The sequence below is a fragment of the Alosa alosa genome, chromosome 16, assembly GCF_017589495.1.
Source record: "Alosa alosa isolate M-15738 ecotype Scorff River chromosome 16, AALO_Geno_1.1, whole genome shotgun sequence".
Classification (NCBI taxonomy): Eukaryota; Metazoa; Chordata; class Actinopteri; order Clupeiformes; family Clupeidae; genus Alosa; species Alosa alosa.
The window spans coordinates 21,250,226-21,275,635 of NC_063204.1; the positions used below are offsets into that span (position 1 = coordinate 21,250,226).

Genomic DNA, 25,410 nt, shown 5'->3' on the forward strand with positions numbered 1-25,410 from the left:
AGGACCAGCCAATAGGCTGATGCCAACTCTTATTTAACAATAACAAAAAAACACTCATCTCCCAGACAGTGTTTGACGAGCGAGTGGTCATACAACATTAACCGTCCAGTTCAAAAGGGATCACAACAGCCACTTCCTACTTTCAATTTGAAAATATCACGATTGTTGGGAGAGCATCAGCCTCATGGCTGATATGACGTCTTCATGCAAGACACCCAAATATGGATTAAAAAATACAAATTTCAAGAAAAATAATAAAACAACTACATTCATCTGCATAACTCTGAAGCAAGCTCCAATTCACACATGGAGGATATGACAGATTGCCAGATATGTCATGAATTTAAAGCTCTGCGACAAGGCCTCGAGCAGTGTGATTGCGCCAGGCTCTGCACCACCTTTCTCATGCCCGTGAGGTAATTGGTGCATTCAGAAATAAAACCCCACTCCCCCCGCCCCCTTTTCTGGGATGACGTTTACTTTGAGAAAGGAAGAACACCTGACAATGACAAGATCACAATGGAGTGGACTACAAATGGGTTTCTGGTTTAATCTGGTGGGCTTTAGGACCTGTGGAAGGGGGGTAGTGAAGGTAGCCGTCTCTCCTTCCTCAAACTGCGACAGAATACCTCTAGCATAGTCATCATCAACAATTCTCATCAAACTTAACAGAAAAGTTAGTACAACAGCAACTACATTTCTTTACATGTTTTCTCTCTTCATAAAACAACTGTGTTTTTTTGTCATTAAAATACTACATGTGAATTAAAAAAAGAAAGAAAAAAAGTGTGAGTTGTCAGTTTAAAATAATTCAGCTTCTAAAACGCAAACTGAAGGCCGGCAGGAGAGTATGACAGAACGGTGAGATGAATGAGTTAAGTGTTGGTGGTCTGGTAGCATCACGTTGGCTCTTTGTCCAGCACAGAGCACTGGGAACACGGGCTTTCCCTGGCCAACCCCTGGGCTCTGAAAGGCATGACTGGCGTCCAGAAGACAAGGAGCTGGAGTGGTGAACACGTCCATGGACACCCCTCAAGGTTGTGGCAGTGGGGTGAATTGAACACATGAATCTTGGTGCTTTGATCTGAAAGTTGGTCTGAAACTGTGTGTGTGTGTGTAGTCTGATTACTGTGCAGTAACTGTATAAGTACAAGTGTGGTACATTAGTGTTTAAAACTTCACCTCAGTCATTAGTGTTAAAGAGAATGTGTTTGCATGTGTGTATATGATTGTTTATGGGAATCTCAACTGTGTGTGTTTGTGTGAGTGTGTGTCTAGGGGTTATGTGGGCACTGCTGTCTCTAGGCTGCGACGAGCCTGGCGGAGTTTGCGTTTGTTGCTGTAGAGAGCCATCTCCTCCAGAGCAGAGCTGCCCACCACAGCAGAAACCTCCACATCAGCACCCACTGCTAGAGTGAGAGAGAGAGAGAGAAAGATAAAGACAGATTAAAATTAGCTAGTCTAATCAACCAACATAGCCCCATGGCTAGTCCCAGGCGAGCAGGCTAATCAGAAGCCTCCACTGTAGCAACGCTGGTAGCAGGACGAATAGCAGTAGCAGCAGGACTAGCAGTAGGATCCCAGCTGCACAACCTGCCATCCTAGGAGGACCACAGAGCTCCAGTCTGCACTGCCCGGAGTGGGACACTCCCCTGCAGACACCCGGATATAGTTATGGGGAAACCAGTCCCTGCCCACCCACCCAGTGGAGCTGGGGGTGGAGGTTAGGAAGTCATGAGCTGAACCTCCACACAGGCAGAGAGAGGCGCCACACACTTCTCTTCTGGTTCCCTGGGAGGAGGAGGTCAAATACTAAAAGCATGTCCAGAATGTTCTTGGTTGAATGATTTAGTTCAATGCCAATTTGTGATCAAATAAGTGGTCAGGAGTACAGCTGTAATGGAGGATTTTGGCTTTGCTTAGGTGGTTAGATTATATGAAGTAGTAAAGCATGTTGCAATTGCATCAGATGCCACATATGTGGCATACATGTACTCAGTACCTCCCCCCACACTAGCTGACATGATGGTGTATTTGTACCATACATGTTCTTTTAGTCTTAACCCATCCCAGACTCCCAGAGAAGTGTGTGGCAAGAGGTGGCAGCGGGCACCTGAAGCTCCAGCGTTGCCCAGAGAAAGAGAGATCGGCAGAGAGGAGGGAGGGAGTGATGTCTCTGAACCCCCACGACCAGCCTGTTCAAACCACTGTGGAATTCTCCGGCAAGGTTATTTCACACCCCAATCTTAAATACACACTCATACCTGTGGACACTCTTAACACTCATGCGCGCACACACACATGCACACACACACATATGCAATTTTAGATCCAAAATGATAAAAACACAAGCTGAAACATCCATATAGAGGGTGTCTAGGTCTTTGCTCATGCAGGATGTGTGTGCTCATTATGCAGTGTAGTGTGTGGAGACACACAGTCACAGACACACTAGATCCAGCTCTGCCCTTCATGCCCTGTCTTTATCCTGTCCAATAGGTTTGAAGAGGTTTGTACACATTCTCTCCCTCTCTCATACACACACACATTCTCATTCATTGACTCATTCAATTAGAAACACTGATGAGGTGAAGATGTGTGCGCACGCACGCACACACACACACACACACACACACACACACACACACACACACACACACACAGCAGGTACTCTATAATATATAGTTTGAGAGTTTGAGATAGAGATGACAAACCCTCAGAGACACCCCAGAAGAAGCACTTGGAAAACGGGTCCCGCTTTCTAGGCAGCAAGGGATTGACAATTGATTGACAAGTCGGTTTTACTGACGAGTTGACCAATTGACAGCTGTAGAGGTTGACTAATTTTAGGTTGCGTTGTGGAGTTGGTTAATTTCAAAACAATAAAACAAAATCTGTGAAGCAGTGGAAGAGAAGCGAGCACACACTCATACACAGGAAAGAGTGTCCTACCAATAGGAGACGACTTATCCCAGGAAGTCACCTGTATTCAGGAGGACAACACAAATGAAACCAATGATGCAGTTCTTTCACTACAGGCCTTTGTCCTGCAAGAGCACACAGCATGCAGTTCCTCCCCCGAGCAGAGTGGGGGCGGTATTGCGCTCTCACCTGGGTTGCTGGAGCCGTCATCAATGTAGCGCATGTTGTCAGCAGTGTCGGGAGACTGAAAGGGAAGAGAAAAGAGAACCTTAGCAACCTGAGAGAGTGTTCACCTGTTCACACCGTTTCCTTGGAGAAGTTCACCATGGAAACAGAGAAGCCAGAGGTGCCACAGAAGTTGGAGGGGCCATCCCAGGCGGCTCCTTTCTGCACACATCAGTGCAGCGAGAGCGGATGCGGTTAGAGGTCACGTTTGAACCATTCAGCCCAAAGTTGAAATGAGCAATGCAGTTTCAGCCCCCAGCCACTAGATGGCAATGCAAGAAACTGCTGCCTTGTTTCCTTAAACTGGTGTTAGCACAATTAAACAGAAAGGTTAGTCTCAGCTCCAGGCATAGTTGCCAGCCACCTTGCAAAAGCCTTCTGCCAAATTCATTCCCATATAAGCACAGAAATACGCTACTTGTTACCAGAGACAACCAGTCTGTCCACAGAACATACAATATACAACACCACAACAACATTTCACACTAACAGTCACAAAGCATGCAAACCAAAGCACAGACATTGAATTTAACCGGTAAAATGCCTGTGTAAAGCCCACTTCTTTATGGACCCATTTGTGTAACATAACACTACACTACTGGCCACATATTCGCCCCATTCCTCCTCCAGCTGAGTGACCTATTGTGGAAGGGATCCTGGAGAGGAGATGCATCGTGCTTCCACTCATTTCAACTTCATTTAATCAAACAGGCCAACACTGCAACCTGGAGAGGGGGATGGTGAAAGCTACTGGCTGATTATGTGAGAACAAGTAACACATCTTAAAAACATACGGCGTATGCACGCATACACACACACACACTAAAATTAGAACACCAAGGACAGTCCATAACAACCCAAACAAACACAAATCAAGGAGCACAATGGTGAGACACTAACCACTTGACAAACACCCAGGCACCAAACTCAACACACAAGCACCCCGCCACGTCCCCAAACCCTCCCACCTGAGGGTCTCCTGCTCTCTCTCCCTTCTGGTGTCTCCACCTGACATACTGCAAACAGGCTACGCCACATTACAATCTAAACCTACACACACCTAAATAAATACAGGTGGCCATCATGTTTATGGAGGTAAAACTGAATATCGAGCAGCTTCTTTCTGGCTTGTGCCATGATTCAGGTCCCATCTAAATTAACTGCTTCTTGACTGGTGAGAAACTGCTTCTGCTTCTGCCTATGGAGCTGTGTCTGGGGGTGATTAAAGAGGAGCTTCAAGTAGAATCGATTCTCCCACAATCTCAAAGAAAGCCCCATATTAGTGTGACCCACCTGTGCCCACCTGTTACCACCTGTTTAGAGATTAATCATAAGCCCCCTCTTCTACAATTCTCCCATAGTACGATTAGTTAAAAGGAAAAGCAGGAAGTGGAAACGGTTGTAAGCAGAGGTACGCAGAGGCACCAAGGCTGCAGCCAAGGCTTGAGCCAAAATGGCGGCTGATCTTTAGCCTGCAGCACTGTGGACACGGGTGGCTCTGAGAGGCTCGCTGGCGAATAATCTTCGGGAAGGCTGAAAGGGGGGAGGGTGGGGTGGAGAGGAGGGCAGGAGAGACGGGTGGAGGGGCTAAGGGTTTGGGGGCTCTGAGGAGCAGGGCATGCAGGCAATACCTCGATGTTGTAAACAGGTTTGGAAGAAGGAATGGCGGCAAACTGGCGGTAGTCAAACTTCTTTTCTGACAGGGACTAGAGAGGGATAGCAAATAGGAGTCAAAGAAAAGTAGGGATGGTGAAATTGAGGGGAGGAAGGAAGGGACAGGGAGGAATGAATGAGACAGTAGTAAAGGAGGTATAGTTGGGGAAGAGAGAAGAAGAAAGGCGAGAAATAGGAGAAAATGTTTGGAGGAGAGGACAGAGAGAAGGAAGCAGGGAGTGTCCATGTTGATGTATAGGAAAGAGTTGACCTGAGGTGATCTGTTTGCGTCAGTGACTGATATGTGGTGGGTGAACACTAAAAAGCATGTTTACTGTTGTGAGGGGTCCATGTGGATGCTAGTAAGCTGTAGGTGGTGTTAAGATGTGGGTGATACTAATAAGCTGTAGGTAGTGTTAAGATGTGGGTGATGCTTCGGATGGCTCAGTGGAGTCATGTGTGCAGCACATTGTGCCCTGCATCACTTTCCTGGAAAACAAAAGACCATGACCACTGAAACAGGAATCCATTTAAAAAAGGGTGCTCCTTACCAGTCTGCCTGGTGATGTCACACCTCGAGGACTGATATCTGTGTAAGACAATGACACAATTGAAGACAAAACAAAAATGAAATCAGATATTATACTGGACTACTCCAGCTGCTAATGAAGTGGTGGTGGCTGTGGTGAGAGGCTGATGCGCACCATCCAGAGGTGTGGGGGAGGGGGTCGGGGCTGGCGAGGGCGACTCGACCAGCTGGTCCAGTGTGCTGCGCTTCTTGTTCTCCTTGGACTTGGCAATGACCATCTGGGCCTTTAGGGCATCCTGCTCCAGAGACTTCATCCTGACAAGAGAGAGAAAGCAGGAGGTTAGAGACGAGGGAAGGGAAGGGAGTAGAGGGAGGTAGAGAGCGAAGGGGAGAAAAAGATGAGAGAGACACAGGGAGAGGAGAGAGAGAGAGAGACACAGGGAGAGGAGAGAGAGACACAGGGAGAAAAGAGAAAGAGACAGAAATCTGGCTAGAGATTATAAGGCAGACAGACAGAGGAGTAGCAAAGAGATGAACAGACTAACTAAATGGGAGACAGAGCAAGCAGGACATTTAAGAGGCAAAGAAAGCAGGTATGGAGAACAAAGATGACAAAATGGCAAAAGGCATAGCATCAGAACATGAATGAATGCATCAGGTAATGGACAATACAGTATGAAAAACAGTGTGTGCTAGTTAGATATCGATCACGTCTAAGACAGCTGGTTAGAAACAGGGATGATCAGAGGTGAGCCAATGTTATTGAGAGGCAACGCAAAGACAGGGTGCATTACACAGGGGGAAGGAAACAGATGGGAAATGCCAGATGGACGACATATGCAAAGAATAAAGAGATACAAGGGCAGCAAAGTAAATATCTGTAGAATGTGCAATATAATAGAACAAGAGAGGGAGAAAAGGGGAATATAGGGAAAATAGGAGAAAGTTAGAAAGAAGAAAGCGCAAAGAGGGAAAATGACCAAAACAGTGCAACTCAAAGTGCAGGCGCGTGATCGTGCGAAGCTAGCTGGAAGTGGCTTTTGCTGGATCACTTATAAGGCTTGGATATGTCAGCTCTCGAACGTGGTAACCCCTAGTATTCAAACGCCCCGACCCGCTATCAAGCACCCCAAAGCAGCCCAGAGCACAGCCCCCCCAAGATGCATTGTGGCTGGGCACGGCCGGGCAAGGGCAGACCTGGGCTGGAAGGAAGAGGAAGAGGAGGAAGGGTTGGGGTTGGTGTTGGCACTGGCTTGCGACGCCCGCACTCTGGACTGGTACAGTCTCTTGGCCAGATCCTGCTCATACTGCCTGACATCCTCCTCTAGGCCATAAGGCCTACACCAACCAACCATCACAGAGAGACGTGGAGATGGAGGGATAGAGGGAAGGGAGGATAGAGAGAGAGAGCAAAATCAGGAGGAGAGGTGGGAAGACAAATGCAAAGAAAAAAAAGGGGGAGAGGAAAGAAAGGGAGCAAGTGAAGGGAAGACAACAAGAGAGAGAGAAAAGAATGAGGAAAGGAGGAGAGGAGAGGAGGAAAAGAGCATGGCAAAGGGGAGAGGTATAGGGTACAAACACACAAACATATACACACCAACACAGAGGAGAGGAGGCGAGGACACAACAGGGCAGAAAAGAGTAAGAGTACAACAACAAGAGGAACAGGAAAGGCAGGAGAGAAGAGTCACTAGAGTCACTAGAGAAGATTCTACAACGCCAATGTAGACAGATAATAGTCTCACTGACACTCAATGATAATTGACCAATCTAGATGGTTACACATGAATAGCTACATATCAAATATGTATGAAATCTAACCTCTTCTATAAATGAAAGTGAGAGATGCACTACCGTTCAAAGGTTTAGGGTCACTTAGAAATGTCCATGTTCCTTGTATCATTAATGTTGTAAATTACTGTTGTAGAAAAAAATGGCTGATCTTTAATGCAATATCAACATTGCCCATTATCAGCAACCATTCATCCAATGTTCCAAAGGCACATTCTGTTAACTAATCTGATGTCATTTTAAAAGGCTGACGGAGAAAACATTGGAGAACCATTTTGCAATTATGTAAGCACATAATGTAATCTGAAAACTGCTGCCCTGATTAAAAAAAAAAACAATGCAACTAATTTCAGCTGGTATTCTGTCTATAATGGAGTGGAATGGAACCCCCAAACTTTTGCACGGCAATGTATATATTTCTCTAAATAAATGCAGAGATGTATGAATGTAAAATGACAAATCTTTGGTGACAACGCTGACAGTAGGAGATATGTTGCTTGATATCTGGTTACTCCTCATTAACCTCAAGCGCAATTACAAAAACAGGAGAGAGCTAGAAACAACAGGCTCTGTGGACTACCAAAAAGGGCACCGCGATAGTCGAGAGAATATGAAAATACACTTAGGTGCTACAGAGGGAAGAGAAAGTAGGGAGCAGGAAGAAGTGAAGAGACTGTGGGACTTCCAACTATACTCAACAAGGATGTTCTCTGTGCCACATCTGTCTGACTCAGACTCAATCTGGTGATCTGCAACTCACTCATGAGGCCTTATTTATATAAGGCCATATGTACCAAGGGTGTTTACTGTATCTCTTGTACACATCTAAAGATGTGCCCACACAGGCACTGACTTGTGTACTGCACACTCTGCTTACGATGCTCGTTTATATTAGTTTACATTGTTTTCAATACAACCCCGCATACCAGCGTCAAACTCTGACACAAGGATAGATGTGCCCCTTAAATTGGGAGAAGGTACTTGTGATTGTCCTGCTTCACCAGTGTTGAGGATAATGAGGTGTAACACCTATGATTGTCCTGCTTCACCAGAGTGTTGAGGATAATGAGGTGTAACACCTATGATTGTCCTGCTTCACCAGAGTGTTGAGGATAATGAGGTGTAACACCTATGATTGTCCTGCTTCACCAGTGTTGAGGATAATGAGGTGTAACACCTATGATTGTCCTGCTTCACCAGAGTGTTGAGGATAATGAGGTGTAACACCTATGGGGTTTGTTGGAGTTGAAGGCAAGAAATCTAGACTGCTGTTTAGATGCAGCCAACATGTCCACAGTGGTAAAAAAGCACTTTAAAAGTTGTATTTTGTTAGCATTGATTAGCATTATAATTTAAATTTTTAATTTAAATTTTAATGTGTTTCAGAAGAGGGAAATTATTCATTGGAATGTAAAGGAATATGATCACTAAATTGCCAGATTAATATGAAAAATCTATAACTCTAAATTCTATATCAGGTTATGAAAGGTATCAGACTCTTTGAAAGGATTGCTCATATTGAAAATGTAGGCTATTCCTGACTATGTTCTTGTATTTCATCTTGGGAAAACTCACATAAACTACCCAGACGACTGCATTAAATACTTAAAAACAAGTCTCAAGGCTGTTCGAATAATAAACCTTTCTTGTTTTTTTCTTTTTTTTTTTAAAAGATGACTGCTGATGATCACCTGCACCTGTCCAGAGATAAATCCCCCTCATTTCTTCTGGCCCATGGTAATTACACTGCCTGGACAGCTAAACAGGAGCTGATCATCATTCTTAATTCAGTTTAGCTGTTTGCATTTAAATATTTATTTATGGCTTAGACATATAGTAGATTAGAAAAATGCAGACTGAACCCCCTTGGTAAATACAGCCCATGGTGTTTACAGAGTTAGTAAGTATGAGAGCGTATGAGCTACCTGGCCGCCCTCCACATGGCTCTCTTCTCGGCCTCCAGGGCACGCTTCTCTGCGGGCGACAGTTCCTTGTCTGATGCGATGGCCAGCTCGGGGCTCTGCATGCGCAGACGATCCTGGTGCCTGCGCTCCGCCTTGGCAGTGCGGATGGGTGCGGCAGACTCAACACCAGGGTACATGGGCACGAGTCTGCACACAGACACACAAACAAACATGTGCACATTGTCAATTTGTCAAATGTGGGCAATGAGATGTTTTTTTTTTTTTGTTGGATGGTTCAGTTTCTTGGTTCCTCTACACTATTTGTGGTGTTTGAGGTTGAGACTGCTTACCCAGTCATGGAGTTGGGCCTCTGGTCCAGTCTGAAAGTCTCCTCCATGGAGTTTCTCTGTGAGTCTCCTCTGCCATCAATTGATGAAGGCCTAGAGACACACACACACACACACACACACACACACACACACGCATATTTAAAAAGAGAAACAATATTTTACAAATCTTGTGTGAAGACCTGTAAATGAAAGTGTGCATTGGTGAGATATGGCTAAGAGCGTGTGTGTGTGCGATTGTGGTGAGTGGTGACGTACCCGGACGTTCCACAGTAGCTTGGCGGTGTGGAGTTGTAGCTAGGGGGAGTGGCACACATCCTGGGGGGCGTGGCAGCGTGTGAGTTGTTCCCACCCACACTCTCAACCTTGTACTCCACGCCATCCAGCAGCACCTTTCCACTGGCCTTCATTGCAGCCACTTGTTTGGCAAGGTCTTCCTCCTCTTCCTCTTCCTCATCAAGCAAGTAGTCCCGTGCACACTGGTCAAACCGCTTTGCTGGAGGATTAAAAAATAGATTAAAAAAATCAGTCCAGTTACAGTAATTTCCTGTGTATTAGCCGCATTGTGTAAACCGCAGGATAGTGTTTTATGCAAGTTAAAAAAACAAAAGCATATTAATACTATATTAACAGTGTATTAATGGCAGTGTATTAATCTCATATCTGAGGAAATGTTGTAAAATCTACGAATAAACCTCGGCTAATATTTGGGAAATTAGATAATCAACTGAGAAGGTAACTAACCTTCCTCCTCCCTCATCTTCTTCAAGTCATCCTCCCCCACCAAGGAGACACGGGGCTTGGGCTTGTTGTCTGGAGTCTGCTGCTTCACGTCGATCTCAAAGTACTTCTGTCGATCCCTGAAGGAGCGCTGCTCTGGGCTGTTCCTTCCCATGGGACTAGGCGTCTGTTAAAGGAACACTCAGATTAGGCAGGGATCACTGGGACGATAATCCAGACTGGTTTGGTGTTTATGGGGTAGGCTACAGTACAGTAGGATTCTGAGTAGCAATGATTTTTATCTTACAGCTCAAGACTATTATAAACGTTAGCAGAGAAAAGACACCTTCATCATTTACATTCAAAACCTTTCCATGATTGAGAAAAGAGAGAAGAAGAGGTCCCACTGTTACAACCATTGCAGAGCTAATTATTCCCAGTTCAAAACATTCATTCAGCATGCAACAATTTATAACATATTTAAAATCACAGCCTGAGGGTCATTTAATACATAATCTATCTAGGTTTGCATTCGTCAGAAAGAGGGGAAAAGAAATCAGTAGATCCCATTACTACAAACAAGACAGGATTAAATAAAGTGCTTTATTCAAAGTAGCCCCCCACCACCACCACCGAAGCAGGACCAAGACAGCCCAGCAGACGGAGGGCAATGCCAGGCTTTGGGCAGGGGGTACCTTAAACTCCACAGTGGGCCGCGAAAGACGTGGCACTGCTGCCAGAGTTGCGTAGTCCTCCGAGGCAAGGGAGGGGCGGGGGAAGACTGAGTCCGATCCCCCGTCCACCTCCACCTCATCTGTGAACACATCATCTCCCCCATCGGACTGGAGGGAGCCGCAAACATCACCACAGTCACTTCACACTCATATCACTCTCACTCCTGAGTCTGACACTAGCAAGAGACTTCCTCTACAGCACTGGTCAACAGTACAGTAGCTGCCAGTAAGTGCTATGATGAGGTGTGCTTAAAGTAAAAACACACACAGTTATTTTTTAAGATCAGTGCGCTCCTTGCCCTAGTTTTCTGCCACTAATAACAGGCAACTGCTAATCCAGTGGTGTGCGGTTCTCGTCAAAATGTATTGAGGGTGCTATCTTACCTCAGGGGATGGCTGTACAGGGTGAACATTGTTCCGCTGACCAAATTTGTCCTGTGAGTCGGACAGAGGGAGACGGAGAAAGCAAGAAAGAAAGGGGGCAGATCGATAAGGTAAGTAAAGAAGAACAGGGTAATTGGAAATATAGTACTGAATATTGTTGACATATTTACAATGAAATCACCATTGTCACAACAAAAGGGGAAGCAAGCAGGGGAGGGAGCACAGTGCAGATGTGCAGTGAATGCTCATGGATGAGTCTTAGAACTGTACTGGGGTGTCATGTACCATGTGTCAGCCGTGGAAGGTTAAGGTTCCATTTGTTTGTGTGTAATAGTCTGTCAGGTTAGTTTGGGTATCCACATAATGCTGTACAAAGCAAGACCGACCGTCCACATTACGGATGAAGACACTCACGACAGAAGATGGCACCCAAAGGGAGACGTGCTCCCCAACACACCACACAAACACCAGGTGAAGGGGGAACCATGCATTAAGAGGACCCTCCAGAGGAGAGGACTCTTCCCTGGGCTGGGTGACCCAGAGACGGTGGGCCTCGGCTGGGGGTGGGGTGGGGGGGGGTATGGGGACCACAACATGCTTGGTAGCCCCAGTGGATTGTGCTTTGAGGGTTGAGGGCGGGGGACACCACTATCCTACCTGAGGCGGCTCCAGCACTGCCAGAGAGTGGGGCACAGCGGCAAAGGCCTTGTAGGCCTGCTTGATATTGATGGGGAACTCTTCAATTGTGTCAGGGGAAGGGGCGCGCGGCTGCACAGGGTCAAGGGAGAGGGGGACGGGCGGGCAGCAGGAGCAGGATCCAGAGGAAAGAAAGAAAGAAAGAAAGAAAGAAAGAAAGAAAGACAGAAAGAAAGAGAGAAGAAAGGAGGGATGGGGAGGAGCAGAAAGAGGGAATGGACGAGAAGACAGACACAGAGGAACCCAGGAGAGACAAATGAGAGAGCAGGAAGAGCAGAGGACCACAGGAACAGCAGTGGACAGCATGCAGAGGAGGCACACCTGGCCTCCCGCACAAGAGACGCAGAATGGACAAGAATATGGAAGGAGGTGGAGTAGGACTTGAGAAAGGAACGAGAATGACTGTGTGTGTGAGAGAGAGAGAAAAAGTGGAGATGGATCGACACTGGGGAACATGGAGGGACAACTCTACGACCCTGAGGTAACGTGAGTGCACTATCTGCCACGGCTAGACATTACACTACCAAAAAAAAGCACACTAATACTTTTTTTTTAAAGCTGTAAGTACAAAAAGTAGCAGTAGAAAAAATATGGCACATGTGGTGTTGGACATTTTCTTTAAAAAAAATAAAATAAAAAATAAATCAGATCAAAGTTCATCCAGGTAAATTAAAGTAGCTTTAAATGTTTGCATGTAAAGTCTTACACACCAGTGTGATGTGAGTTTAATGAATCTCAGTCAATTCGTATGAGTCTGGCTAAACAATAGACCCATAAAAGGAGAGGTTAAGCGCATAGAAAATGACAGAAAATCTCCATATGGGATATCGCTGAGATGCTCCGGAAGGTTCCGCTAAAGCCTGCAGCAGTGGCATGCAGTGAGAGTAGGAGGGGCGCGTGGCGGTGCACTCTACACGGTCGTGAGGGATCTTACAGAAGTCTGGGAGTTGATGGGGGAGGGGCCATGCTGGAAGGGGTTGGGGCTGCTGTGGCCATCCTGACTGACTGGCGAGGCCGTCTGCCTCATGCGAGACATGGGCTGGATCACACCCGGCTTGGTCTGCAAGGGGGGGAAAAAGGGAAGAGGCAGAGGGTAAGCTCTGGTTGTAAAGTGTACAAGCCACAACTCCAGTGGCCGAAGCTTCAACAGCTATGATCAAATAGTCCTTTCAGTTCAGTTTCATTTGAGGCAAATCAGACCATGTCATGAAAATCAATACAAAAAAATTGTTTATGAAGAAAAATGAAATGGATAAACATAATATACACATTCTACTGTATGCATTATTTGTATTTTTTTGTTATATATAAAATGTGTATTTGTTGAAAGTGCGATGGCTTGACGAATAGTGAAGATCCCACAGCTCCACTGAAAGACGTGACACTCACAGATGAATTGTCCTTGGGAGTGGCATTAGAGGTGAAATGGATACTGGCCTGAAAAGCAAAAGAAACCGTGTGGAAATGAGCTGACTGGTGATGGTGATAGTGAAGGCTCACAGACCACAGAGAGAAGCAGGCACAAGCCCAGAGAAACACACACTTCTGATCATATTCTCCTAAACATGCGTCAAGTACAGACATCAGGTCTTAATATCAAACACACATACATTAATTGCTATAGCTAGTAGGACCACTAGCGATTAGAGCATCAGAAAGCACTTCACATTTCAGCCAGATCCTAACTCTAACCATTGTTTATGCTTATGATTTTGGGTATGGGCCATCAAAGTTGATTTTTTTTCTATACATATATTTCAAGAACACCTCCTTCTCCAGTATGCACTAGCTGTCAGTTTCAACTCCGCCTTGTTACAAAGTGTTATGAGACATGCAATTCTGCATCATGTTTCTTGACTAAGGACTCCTAAGATTCTGAATGAATGTGGACTGGGATCACATGACAAGTCACTTCCAAAGGGGCAGAGCTCAAATGCTTTCTGCAGGCAAAAGCCAGGCCATATGACACGAAGACCAGACCAGACCAGACCAGACCACAGAGCCCCACTTACAAACCGGGTCTCTCTGCCAGCTGCCGGTTGGGCTGGGGAGGAGTGCTGCTTAACAGACGGCTGGAGGAGGGATGGAGGGAGGGAAGGATGAGGTGAGGAGAGAGAGAGAGAGCGATCTTTCTTTTTGTAGAAAGTGTTTTTTTGTGGATGCAGTGATTACCCAAAAGTGATAGCAAGGTTTTGTGAATGGAATATGATGCTCCATCAGGACTCGACAATTCCCTCATAAACTAAATGTGTTGATGTTGATGGATGTACACAGATAGAAGCAATAGGAGCATCAACACTGACATGGAAAGCCTCTCAAGAATATTCAAGTTCATTAATGTAATGCCTAAAATTAGATGGATTCTAATGGGCTGTCAGGGTCTCTACTGTCCACAGGATTATAACTTTAATCATTATAGTTACCGTTAGCAGTGTGGAAAGGCCTTATGGGTTTACACTCTTGGGAACAGTCTAGACAGGCTTCTGTGAAGATGCCCAAACTTAGAGAGAGTTTGAGTGTGTGTGTGTGGGGAGTGGGCAGAATGTGTCCATGGAGGGGGTGTTGGGGGTTACTTACGGGCTGGGAGCTGGGTGAGTAGGACACATCACGAATAGGACTGTCTGTCCTCTGGGCGTCTGTGGAGGGTGCCTGGAAAAAACAGCATGCGCGCACACACACACACAAACGCACATACACAGTCAACAGCTGCTTATCTCTGCTACTTCTACCATCCCAGTAAATCCCTCAAGCCATGTTGTTAGTCAATAGTCCAACTTTTAAAACTGGTGTACTCAGCAAACTCAGTGGAACGACATGTTCTCTAATGCTAAAGTGGGCAATGCATTTGCACAGACCACAAGTTGCCCCATGGCAGAGTCTCTAACATTCCTGTCACGGCCAGTTGTAAATCCTGAGACTGTAGTTTGCCACAGGGTTTTTCAGTCAGTTTTTGCAACAGTTCATTTGCAACATTTGCTCTGTTATTTCATACGTACACATGAGCAGAAATGCATAGGACACCACTATATTCATTCACCCTCACAGGAACACAACAGAGCAGCAATTGAACTAGGAAAATGTACATTTTTATGTTGAGTGATCAGTACTCTACAATATAACTGCTGGTGGTTGGAGTATCCCATGGGACACACACATTCACGTGTGTGTGTGTGTGTGGTGATGTGGTAATGATGTTTAGCAGTGACAGGTCATGGAACACGGCCTCTCCCTACAGACACCTGTCGCTCTGGAATTCCTGTCATTCCTGACACGCTCCACACAGGAACGCCACTTAAGGCAAGGCTTTCCCAGAGAAACCGCTGCTGCAATAGGTTTTCCTGTCATCTCAGGTTTAACTCTGGCACAGGGACAATATTTTACCAGCTTACTGGTCTCATGACATGTGTGCTGTGATTGGGAATAAGAGCTTTTTCTTTTACAAAAAAAGGCCATTTTTGCAACCAATATGAATCAAATCTTTTCCTGTGAAATATAATTACAAACGCAAAACAAACCATGCTCTGTGTGATTTTTCGCAAGTGTTAGTGCAGAGATGAGATGCATTCAGCTTTTAAACACTGGGGAAAGTGACCAGTTGCTCCTGCTGACCATTTTTCAGGGGACTGGCACCAAACAAGGAAAAGCTTGTTAAAAATCTGTTAATACGCCTGATGAGGTCAGTGGACGGCTTCAGGATGTCCTTTTTAAGCACCGAGGGGTGTTGAGGGTAATTGCCATTAGCTGAGGGGCAACAAGCCATGCTGGAACACAATCAGACACACCGCAGGCCTCTTGCCTTAGTGTACTGCCAGGTCTTCAGCTGGCCTTGTTTCCCATAACCCACTGGGGGCCCAGACAGAATACGCTCTTGTGGGGGGCGCCCTTTGCCCTTGCGATTGGCCACCAGGAACGGGTTTTCGCTGAAGCAGATGGGTTGGGAGTCCACCAGACACTCCTCCTCCTCCTCTTCCCCTTCCTGTGGCGTGGCGGGATGCTGTATGGGGGGCTCCTGGGTGAGGCCGGAGGCCGGGGGGAGCACCGCGCTCATCTTGGGGGACACAGGGACCACACTGATGGGCTCGGGGGAGAAGTACGTGGTGAGGACCACCCCGGGCTCGAAGGCCAGGGGGTCTACGGGGGCAACGCACTGCAGGCCAGCCTCCATTGGGACGGAAGCAGAGAACGAGGGAGAGAACTGAGGGGGGGGGAGAAAAAGTGCAAGGGACAGGTGAGAACACAAGAGAGGGAAAGGGTGTGACCAAAGCAAGTATTAAAGGAAGGAAGGGAGGAAGGAAGGAAGGAAGGAAAGCAGTGAGAGGACAGAGAAGGCAAAAAGAGATGGAGCTGGCAAAACCAAACAAACAACAAGAAGCCCTTACCCCAGCAACCTCAGAACACAGCACAGTAGGGGCTGGGTAAGACAGGATGTGATGTGGGTAAGGAAAGAGATAAAGAGTATAACTAATAAATAAATAGCAAAATAGTCTTGGGCTAATGAGTGCCAGAAGAGTAGGAGTTGATACTGAGTGGATGAACATCACACAAGAGCTAGAGCCAGCCTGGTTGGGAAAGACACTCTATTGGCTACTCTGTTGCTAGTGTACCATCCAACATGCCTAGTAGCCAAACTCTTGCAGAATACCCACTACATTTCCCACGGTCATTGTCCCACTGGAAAACATCTGAAACCAAATACCTCATTAATACCTCTACTAATAATATCCAGATAACCTCTGGGTAGCTGCAAACATTTGTAATTCTAACAACTAAAACAAATAAACCTAAAAACCGATATCTCCGTAATTAAACAGCAATTTTGTTTCGACAACGAACGGCAACTGGTCATATACATATAACATAATTTAAAAGAGGACAATGACCCAAACATTCCTGCAACAACCCTGTGGTCTGCCGAAGCATTCCACACCATGCATCATACAGAGAAGCTAAATTCAGCTTGGCCTATATAGTAAATAGCACACCTGATAATAGCAACATTGTGCCCCTGAGTGTGGAGGGCTTACTCCACTAATGAACTAGGGTCAGGAAACATGCATGTCCATCCACTGTTCTCAGGCCAGTGCTTTAATGACCTTTCCTCCCCAGAACCACTAAATATGACATGGCATCTAATCCCACGTCAGCCATTTAGGATTCAGCATGTCTGTTCTGGTGTGGCATGTGACCCACTGCCCTTTCAGTACAACGGCAGCTGGGGAGGTGGGTTTACTTTACTACTCTAACTAGCCAACTAATCAGCACACTGATTTTGTATAGGAGTGCAAATGTGTCTAATAGTGGATTACATTACTTGTACTTATTAGGTGTGTCACTCCACTGATAGAGCAAGGTACTGACACAGAGGTCGTACATTTGCATGCAGTACCAACCAATTTGAATGAAAATGTCTGAATAAATGACTGCACTTAGGCTAACTAAGCTAGCAGTGAGACAGTCACTTGAGTAGTCACGTAAGGCAGGAGAGCGATGCAATTATATCGCTACAACGGTTACCATACTATCTCACTACTTCACTGTTCAGCCTCCTTCAAAAGACTATAAGGGCCTATCTGCATGCACACACTACTCTCAGCCAACCCTGATACCAAGCTTGCCCCTAAAATAGCACATCCTGAAAAGAATCACTGATACGAGGGGGGCTGCACTAACATAGGTTGTTAAAACAGAATGCATTACAATATCTTGTAAAGACGGGGGGTCCACCTTGACACAAATAAAACAGAACTAAGAGCAATTTTAATCTAGGAATCTTCATCTAAGAGCCTCGGACTGAGATGGCCAGAGCTATGGAGCGCAAATCCCTTTGGTATTGGAGAGGGGTCGTACTTGAGCGCTGCACTGGCAGTGAACACCCCCTGTCCTAACCTCTCGGCATGTTTGAGGCGACAGCTGGCAGAGATATGTGAGTTAAACACTCTCAGAAAAGACGCCGACTGGACCGTTACAAACTCCTGACCTAGCAAGAACATTCAGATCATGACTCTACATATTACGACCTTTAAGAAGAGGTATTCTATTGTAGTAGTAGTGCATATCTGAAAGACATTAAAGTTTGAATCAACACAAAATCCAGCTCTGATTTAGTACAAACACACATGTTAAAAATGTAAAACACCACTAATATCACAAACTTGCAAACAATTTTTTAAATTCCATTTTTTTTTCTAAATAAAGCCATAGATACTCAGGACAATGCTAACTTAATTTTGAACACTAAAGGTATTCACAATCCCAACCTCTGTGAGGAACTAGGTCATGTCACACACTTGTGCAAACTGTTCACATGTACTTAATAAAAACACCATGGATTGTTCCTACATCCCAGTCGTAAACTGTAAACACAAACTAACAACCAGGCATGACCAGGGTCAAATCAGAGACAATGAATGGGAGTAAAGACCCAGATAACAGCTGAAAGGAGAAAGTGATGAAAGAAAGCTGAATGAGAGAGAAGGGGAGAGAGAGAGAGAGAGAGAGAGAGAAAGCTGCAAAGCCCAATGGAGGCAGAGCTTCCCTTACCACACCTTCTACAGAGCCGCTTGTAGATTCAGGACAAACTCCACAAACCTCCACGCGAAAGTGAACACTTCCAGGACACTGTGATGTGTGCTGCGCTCAGGGGGAAAAAAAAGAAGATCTTACGGTCCTCTCGGCTCCCGCCGGCCCACCTTACCCATCGGCTGCCTGACCAATCACCTCGCGCCCGCTTTTAAAATAACTCCTGAGCAATCATCAGCTGTCCCCCTCCCCTCCCCTCCCCCTATTCCCGCCAGGGTCCTTCTCTGGACCCTGCACACCCCCATCCCCCCACGAGAGTGTTCTGGTCCATAGTTCTGTGGTCTGCGGAATGCCAGGCACGATTGATCATGTGATGAGCATGCGGCGCGCTCTTCTTCACTGGTGGAGGCATGCCGTTCCACCCGCCTCACGGAAGGTGCCGGAGGGGTGTTGTTAGCACAGCTGAGGAACGAGCCGGACAAGCGGCATCACACACGTGTGAGATCATCATCATCAATGCGTCTGCATTCTGCCCCTAAAATTAGGCTGGGGTAGTGTGCAGTGCAGTGCACCGATTTGAACACACGCACATGCATCTCACATCCAGCCTTGCTGTGACAACCATATGAAAGTGCTTTGGCCTTTGCTATGCTTGGACTGCTGTGCCAACAACAGGCAGACAGGGAAGACGTCAAGGCCACCTTTATTCTTCACCGCAGGGCTTTCTTTGTGACTTGGACTTCCGCTGACCGTTTTTTTTTTTTTTTTTTTGGATGTCCTGCTGTAACTAAATTCATAGAGAAGCAAAAGCCTTATTGTTCTTCCTGGCACTGTGGATGGGTTCCCCTTGTGTGTGGGGTTCTGCTGACGGCCTCTTCCTAGTGGCGGGAAGTCGTCTCTTGTCCACAGTGGGCACCAGTCACACCGGTAGGGGTTCAGTAGTTTTGTGACTCCTCACAGTAGAAATGATGCTTTTGTGGAAGAAGAATGCCATTCAATTCTGTTTTCGCAACACTGTGTTCAGGAATTCACAGTCCGCATCCTCCATTCTTTACCTCCTTAATGACACAGAGACTCATACACCAAACACCTGCTACACTTATCGACAACATTTTTTAGAGAAGAATGCTGAAGTCGGAAGGTTGGGATTCCAGAAGCACCTGCTTGACCTCTGTTCTAGGGGCGAGAGGGGATCCCGGGAATAAAAAAACGCACAAAGGAGATTCCAGAGCAGACTATTTAGAGAGAGGCCTTGACGTGAGGTAAGGATTCAGAGAGTGAGAAATCCCCAATGTGTCATGAAACAGTGGCGAGCAAAAAATCAGGATTAAATACTAGAATGTAAACATTTTCCGATTTGTTTCAGGTCCAATATCTATTACAGCAACGAGTTCATCACACTCAGCCCATAATATGAAGGCAGGTTTCACAGAGAACAATCTCACTGAGATTGATTAATCTCACAGTGATTAATGGGAGATGAACCATTTTTTTTAAGTTGGTTTAACTTAAGGCAACAAACAGTGCAGACTGAGGCATGAGGAGTGAGTGACTTACCCGGTTGACCTTCTGCAGACTGGTTGTGGGTAGTGCTGCCAGTGTCTTGTAGTCCAGTTTCAGAGGACCGGCGCTGATGTTCTGGAGGAGGGAAGAACAGCAGTCAGAGAGGTAACTAACTAGACAACCTGGCTGGCTGTGATACTGAAGCTGGATTTTCTTTTGAGACAAATCAGAGAGAGCTCTTGACAAGAATCGCTCTTTATGGGAAAACATGATAAATGACTAATACTTTGTGGGCAAAAATTAAACAACTAGGTGAAAAAGGAGAGCAATGTATATGACAATGAACTCAATATAGATCCATTTTTAAGAGATACTATAGGAGACAGCTCAGTTTAAGACAATAATCCTTAATCTTCTGTTGTTGGCTCAAGATGCTGTTTTTATTCTAAATCCACAAATCCTGAAAAAAGAGAGCCATGTCAGAGGCGACTGGTCCCAGGTGTTGCTGCTGACGCCCCCTGGTGGAGGGGGCAGCTCACCTCGGCCTCCTCCTCTAGCTGCCGTGTGGCCTCCTCGCGCTCCAAACGCATGCGCTCCTTCACCAGAGAGATGAGCGGAGGAGTGGGGGAGGAGGGAGGAAACAGGGTGGTGGAATTTGGGCCGCATTCATTCAGGCACAACCATGTTTGGTTTGGTTTTCACGCACCAGACACACCCACGGACAATACAATAACCACATGCATGCAATGCAACACACACACACACACACACACACACACACACACACACACAATGATTGGAGTTCAAGGGCAGGGTATGGGATGAGGTGCGGGCAACGGATGAGTGGCAAAAACAACCAACAAATCATGAAGTTAAAAGTGTGAAGAGGAAATGGAGTGAAAGAGTGAAATACAAATGAACGAAGGAGGAATGGATGGAAGGAGTGAAGGGATGGGATGGAATGGGATGGAATGGGATGGAGGAGTGTGGTATGAGTGAAACCCAAACATCCCAGGGTGTGCAGGGAGGGACAAAAGAGAAAAAGAAAGACAGGAAGGAGAGAGAGAGAAAACAACAAAAGAACAAAAGCCACACAAATTAGCAGACTGATTCACATGGAGCGCAGACTGAGAGCAGAAAGCAAAGGGGCCATTTTGGAATGACAAGTCTTCCAGGTATTTTAGAAGAACTTGTTCATGGGACAACAGGATGCTTTCCATGGACATGTAAGAATTATGGCACACTTTGGGGGCAGTTCTTCATTAAGCGTTGCTGTATGACCATGGGAGATACGCATGTAAAATACTGAAATGAATGTGTGTATATAAACCGGAATGTAAAAAGAAACAGCTGATCATTGCGCTTGGTGACAGATGAAAAATGTAGACCATAAATGAAAAGAATAAACATAAACATAGACATATAACTAACTTACCACTTTCTCCATCTCCTCCCTCTCCCACTGGGAGGTCTCTCTTGCCATCTCTACCTCCTACACATAAGAAGGACAGAGGGAGATGAAGCGCTGGTGAGAACTGAACAACAGTTGATTATCAGTCAATAAAAACTACAGGCAAAAAATACCCATAAACAAGAAAGAACACTCTTTAAAGCGTGCACATGTAACGGATGCCAGCTAGCTTAGCTGTGCTTGTGGAACGTTGGTAAACCTCACTCCCCGACGCCTCAAGAGTGCTGCTGGCATGCGAGCCAGTAGCCTGGGCTATTGGCTCCAATTGTTGGCGCTCGGCTCCCGATCGAGGTGCTGCTGTTCCACGGGTTCGAGGAGTCGGGCGCAGGGCTGAATCGCGCAGGTTCAACCTAGCGCCAGGTCACACACACTAGCATGTGTTTGGGCACAGGCCCTTAGCTCAATTGCTTAACACCCGCGGCTCCCCGATCCGAGGTGCTGCTGTTCACGGGTTCGAGTCCGGGCGTGTGCAGGGCTGAATCGCGCAGGTTCAACACAACGCAGGTCACACACACTAGCATGTGTTTGGGCACAGGCCCAGAGAGCACACTAGCATGTGTTTGGGCACAGGCCCAGAGTGCACACTAGCATGTGTTTGGGCACAGGCCCAGCCGAGTGACTCACCTTCTGCAGGATGTCCATCTCCTCAGGGCTGAGGTCTCGGTCGATGGATGAAATGCTCTCCATGCTGTTTTTCCGGACAATCCCACCTGCAAACGGGTTGGCGATGACCCCAGGTGAAGACTGTAAACAATATGGGGAAACACCATGAATGGCAAACAATTATTTTCAATGGGTCAGAAGCGACCCAGGTTCGATTCCCGCCCCGTGGTCCTTTCCGGATCCCACCCCGACTCTCTCTCTCCCACTCACTTCCTGTCATTCTTCACTGTCCTGTCATTAAAGGCATAAAAAAGGCCAAAAAAAAAATCCCCAAGTTGTGTCCGAGTTTGCATCTGTGCTTACCTCGATGCCTGTGACGTTGCGAGGGTCGAAGCCGTCGCACACCAGCAGCACCAGCGTGTCTCCGGTGGAGCGCAACACCCGCACCGCCTCCGTGTGAGTCATGCCCAGCAGGCTGTGGTTGCCCACCTCCAGGATACGCATGCCCACCAGCAGCCGTCCGTCACGCGCCGCCGCCCCTGTGGAGCTCACCTGAGAGAGAGGGGGAGAGAGGAAAGGAGAGAAGAGAAGAGAAGAGAAGGAGATGGAGAGGGGGAGAGAAAAGAAGAGGGGAAGAAAAGAGAAGAGAATGAGAGTGAGAGGGAGAAAGAAGAGAAGAGAAGGAGGGGGAGAAAGAATAGAAGAGAAGAAAGAGCAAAGTAAAATGGCAGGGGAGGGGAAAGAGAAACAATTAAAGAGTGGAAGAGAGGTGATTAGAGTCCATTATGTATATTTATAAAACGGATAGTTCCGGTCCTTGATTATGATTGGTTGAATCGCGTTCGATGTCGTTGTATATTTCCCCGATATAGCATTTCGTTCTATATTAATGCGCTTAGAATGCATAACGGTTAAAATTAAAAGTTGCTGAGCAACAATTCCACGAGCGGTGGAACTATTCTATGGGGACTCCGCAGAAGAATGGACATTTGTAGATGAAATAGCTTTTACAGTTCATGATTATTTGTTTATTTTGTATACATTTTTAATGCCCGTAATATGTGGTAGCCATTTTATAAAAGCAATAAGCCCCGAGAGGCCGTTCTATATCGTGAATATAGCACAGCTGAGGGGTGTTGTTAGGCACGAAGCGAGCGAAGCAAAGCTGAGTGCCGTTAAACAACCCTCAGCTGTGCTATATTCACAATATAGAACGGCCTCTCGGGGTTTATTGCTTAAATATTATAGTCAGTCTGGTATGACAAATACAGCCTCCTTTGGTAGGAGGAAGTGGTGTATCGTGGTGGTTACCTTGGAGATAAAGATGCCCTCATCTGTGGCGTCAAAGGGGTTTCCAGCGTGGCCTCTGGCTCCTCCTCGAATGCTGATGCCCAGCTTCTCACCAGGCTGCTTCATGATCACGATCTCCTGCTCACAAAAAAGTGAGTTTCCAGTGCATATCAGAGTGATTCTTTGCCATAATTCTCATACAAATGCTCATATCTTTATGACATGACATAAACTAAGGTCTCTAGGCATATCATAATGCATACGCATAAGAATACATATATAGATACAGCAATCGGAGTGTGTGTGTGTGTGTGCATACCTGCATGCCAGGTGGGGAGGGGTCCCGGCGCACCAGCATGCGGATCTCGTGCTTGTTGGAGAGCAGTGCTCTCACCGCCTCCTGGTGTGTAGCGTGCCGCAGGTCGGTGGTGTTCACCTCCAGGATCCGATCGCCCACACGCAGCCCACTCTGACACGCCAGCCCATGGGGGATCACCTGTGTACACGTACACACACACACGCACACACACACACACACACACACACACACACACACACAGGTTAGAGAACACGTATAAAAATAAAAATGTATCTAGGTGACATATCAGTGGCTCTTTAGGTTGGAGGTGTTTACAGAAAGAGGAAGACATCAAATTTAGCATGTGTCTACTTGAAACTTAGTATCTTTAGTATGCATGCGCATATGGATCAATTATGTTGCCATTTACCTTAGAGATGAAGACCCCCGGCTCATTGACGCCAAACGGGTGACTTGCGTGATCGCTGCCACCCACGATACTCAGTCCTAGCGGTCCACCTGCTTTTACCAATATCACTTCCTGTGAGGAAAGGAAGCGTCAAGTGAGCATTCAAACCATGTCTTTGTGGGTATTATTCTGATTGGTTTGGTGATCTGGTAGTCAGGCATGCCTTGGCTAACTAATCTTAATTTGGGTATTCAGGGTGACATTTCCCAGGAAATTCTTAGTGAACCCAACAAACATCACTGAAATCTCTGTGCTCTAGGTGGTGGGAACCGGTGAGGAAGTTTGGATCAGTAAGGGACAGCATACATGATGACCTACTCTACTCGTTTGAACAACATCAGGTGAGATCATTGGGGGGGTAGTACTGGCAGGAATGGTTTGGACAGATGAACGGGCTGAGGGCTGGTTGTGGAGGGGAGCATGTTCATGTCTTGGCTGAACACATAACAATGAGGGACATTAGGGTATTCCGTCAGACCTAAAGCTACAAGAAAATGGTCATACCGTGTACCACTTTTGTTCGGGGCATTCAAGGAGCATTTTGAGACAAGTGGCATGAGATAAACAAAATCAAAAAGACAAAGTGTTTAATTAAGAGCATCCCTTTAGCATCCCTAAACCATTTTACTTTAATCTGGAACATTTGATGGTAAAGGAAATGAGTCTCATTTAACTTCCCCATCAAATTAAAATGTTCAATTTCAATTTCCTTAAATTTAAATATTAGGCAGATTGAAGTTGCGGGATCCATGTCTGCGCAGGCTTGGCCACAACATAATAATGCCAAATGCATTTATTGAAGTAATGCTACTGTGCTTTAGTACTTGGACTTGGTATTTCTTCCTCCAATTAAAAGGCAAATAGTCTGGGACAAGAAACCTCTTTAATGTAGGTCTCAGCAAAATGAACCGATATAATCACTTGTTTCTACCTTCAACAGCCATATTTACCAAGCACAGTTTTCCATAATAATGGTAATAATACTTTTAGGACAAAAGAAATATGCTGGTTCATCATGAAATATTAATATGGAATACAACTCTGTCCTTAATAGCTGGGGGGGCTCTGTCCCAGCCCCTTTCACCCTTTCTCTCATCCCTCCATCCCCTGAACTCACCTCGATGGGGTACTCGTCCTCCATGGTGCGGCTGAGGTGGTTGGCGTGCTCGTCGTTGGGCTCTTCCTGCTCGGGGGAGTCGGAAGGCTCTGGGGGCGGGGGGGAGTGGGCTCGGCCGCGGCCGGCGTGGGGGCCCTGCTCGCGCTCCACCAGCAGGGCGATGGTGGGGGAGGTGCCGGTAAGCAACGCTACTGCCTGGTCATGCCTGGCCTCTGTCATGTCTACACCATTGATC

The 25,410-nt window shown here is 46.4% G+C and overlaps 1 protein-coding gene across 20 annotated transcripts in view; it reads right to left on the reverse strand.

Annotated features, from left to right (window-relative positions):
* Nucleotides 1-232: 232 nt before the first annotated feature.
* scrib (scribble planar cell polarity protein) overlaps nt 233-25,410 on the reverse strand; it is an 80,964-nt gene continuing 55,786 nt past the window's right edge. For 3 of the 20 annotated variants that reach the window (XM_048266247.1, XM_048266250.1, XM_048266245.1), the window contains 26 exons: nt 25,176-25,409; nt 24,020-24,130; nt 23,611-23,787; nt 23,313-23,429; nt 22,365-22,553; nt 22,023-22,142; nt 21,363-21,419; nt 20,467-20,523; nt 19,982-20,062; nt 14,483-14,554; nt 13,918-13,977; nt 13,295-13,342; nt 12,840-12,965; nt 11,867-11,977; nt 11,210-11,260; nt 10,787-10,933; nt 10,116-10,278; nt 9,630-9,867; nt 9,375-9,464; nt 9,046-9,231; nt 6,527-6,667; nt 5,505-5,644; nt 5,352-5,389; nt 4,779-4,853; nt 3,112-3,166; nt 233-1,409 (listed from right to left, as the gene is read on the reverse strand). In XM_048266247.1, coding sequence (XP_048122204.1) covers nt 1,282-1,409; nt 3,112-3,166; nt 4,779-4,853; nt 5,352-5,389; nt 5,505-5,644; nt 6,527-6,667; nt 9,046-9,231; nt 9,375-9,464; nt 9,630-9,867; nt 10,116-10,278; nt 10,787-10,933; nt 11,210-11,260; nt 11,867-11,977; nt 12,840-12,965; nt 13,295-13,342; nt 13,918-13,977; nt 14,483-14,554; nt 19,982-20,062; nt 20,467-20,523; nt 21,363-21,419; nt 22,023-22,142; nt 22,365-22,553; nt 23,313-23,429; nt 23,611-23,787; nt 24,020-24,130; nt 25,176-25,409 — 3,012 coding nt within the window. In that variant the 3' untranslated portion in view covers nt 233-1,281. Of the gene's footprint in view, nt 1,410-2,952; nt 2,984-3,111; nt 3,167-4,778; nt 4,854-5,351; nt 5,390-5,504; nt 5,645-6,526; nt 6,668-9,045; nt 9,232-9,374; nt 9,465-9,629; nt 9,868-10,115; nt 10,279-10,786; nt 10,934-11,209; nt 11,261-11,866; nt 11,978-12,839; nt 12,966-13,294; nt 13,343-13,917; nt 13,978-14,482; nt 14,555-15,701; nt 16,101-19,981; nt 20,063-20,466; nt 20,524-21,362; nt 21,420-22,022; nt 22,143-22,364; nt 22,554-23,312; nt 23,430-23,610; nt 23,788-24,019; nt 24,131-25,175; nt 25,410 lie in introns of those variants that run through there. The other 17 variants (XM_048266265.1, XM_048266255.1, XM_048266257.1 and 14 more) reach the window with 17 other exon arrangements.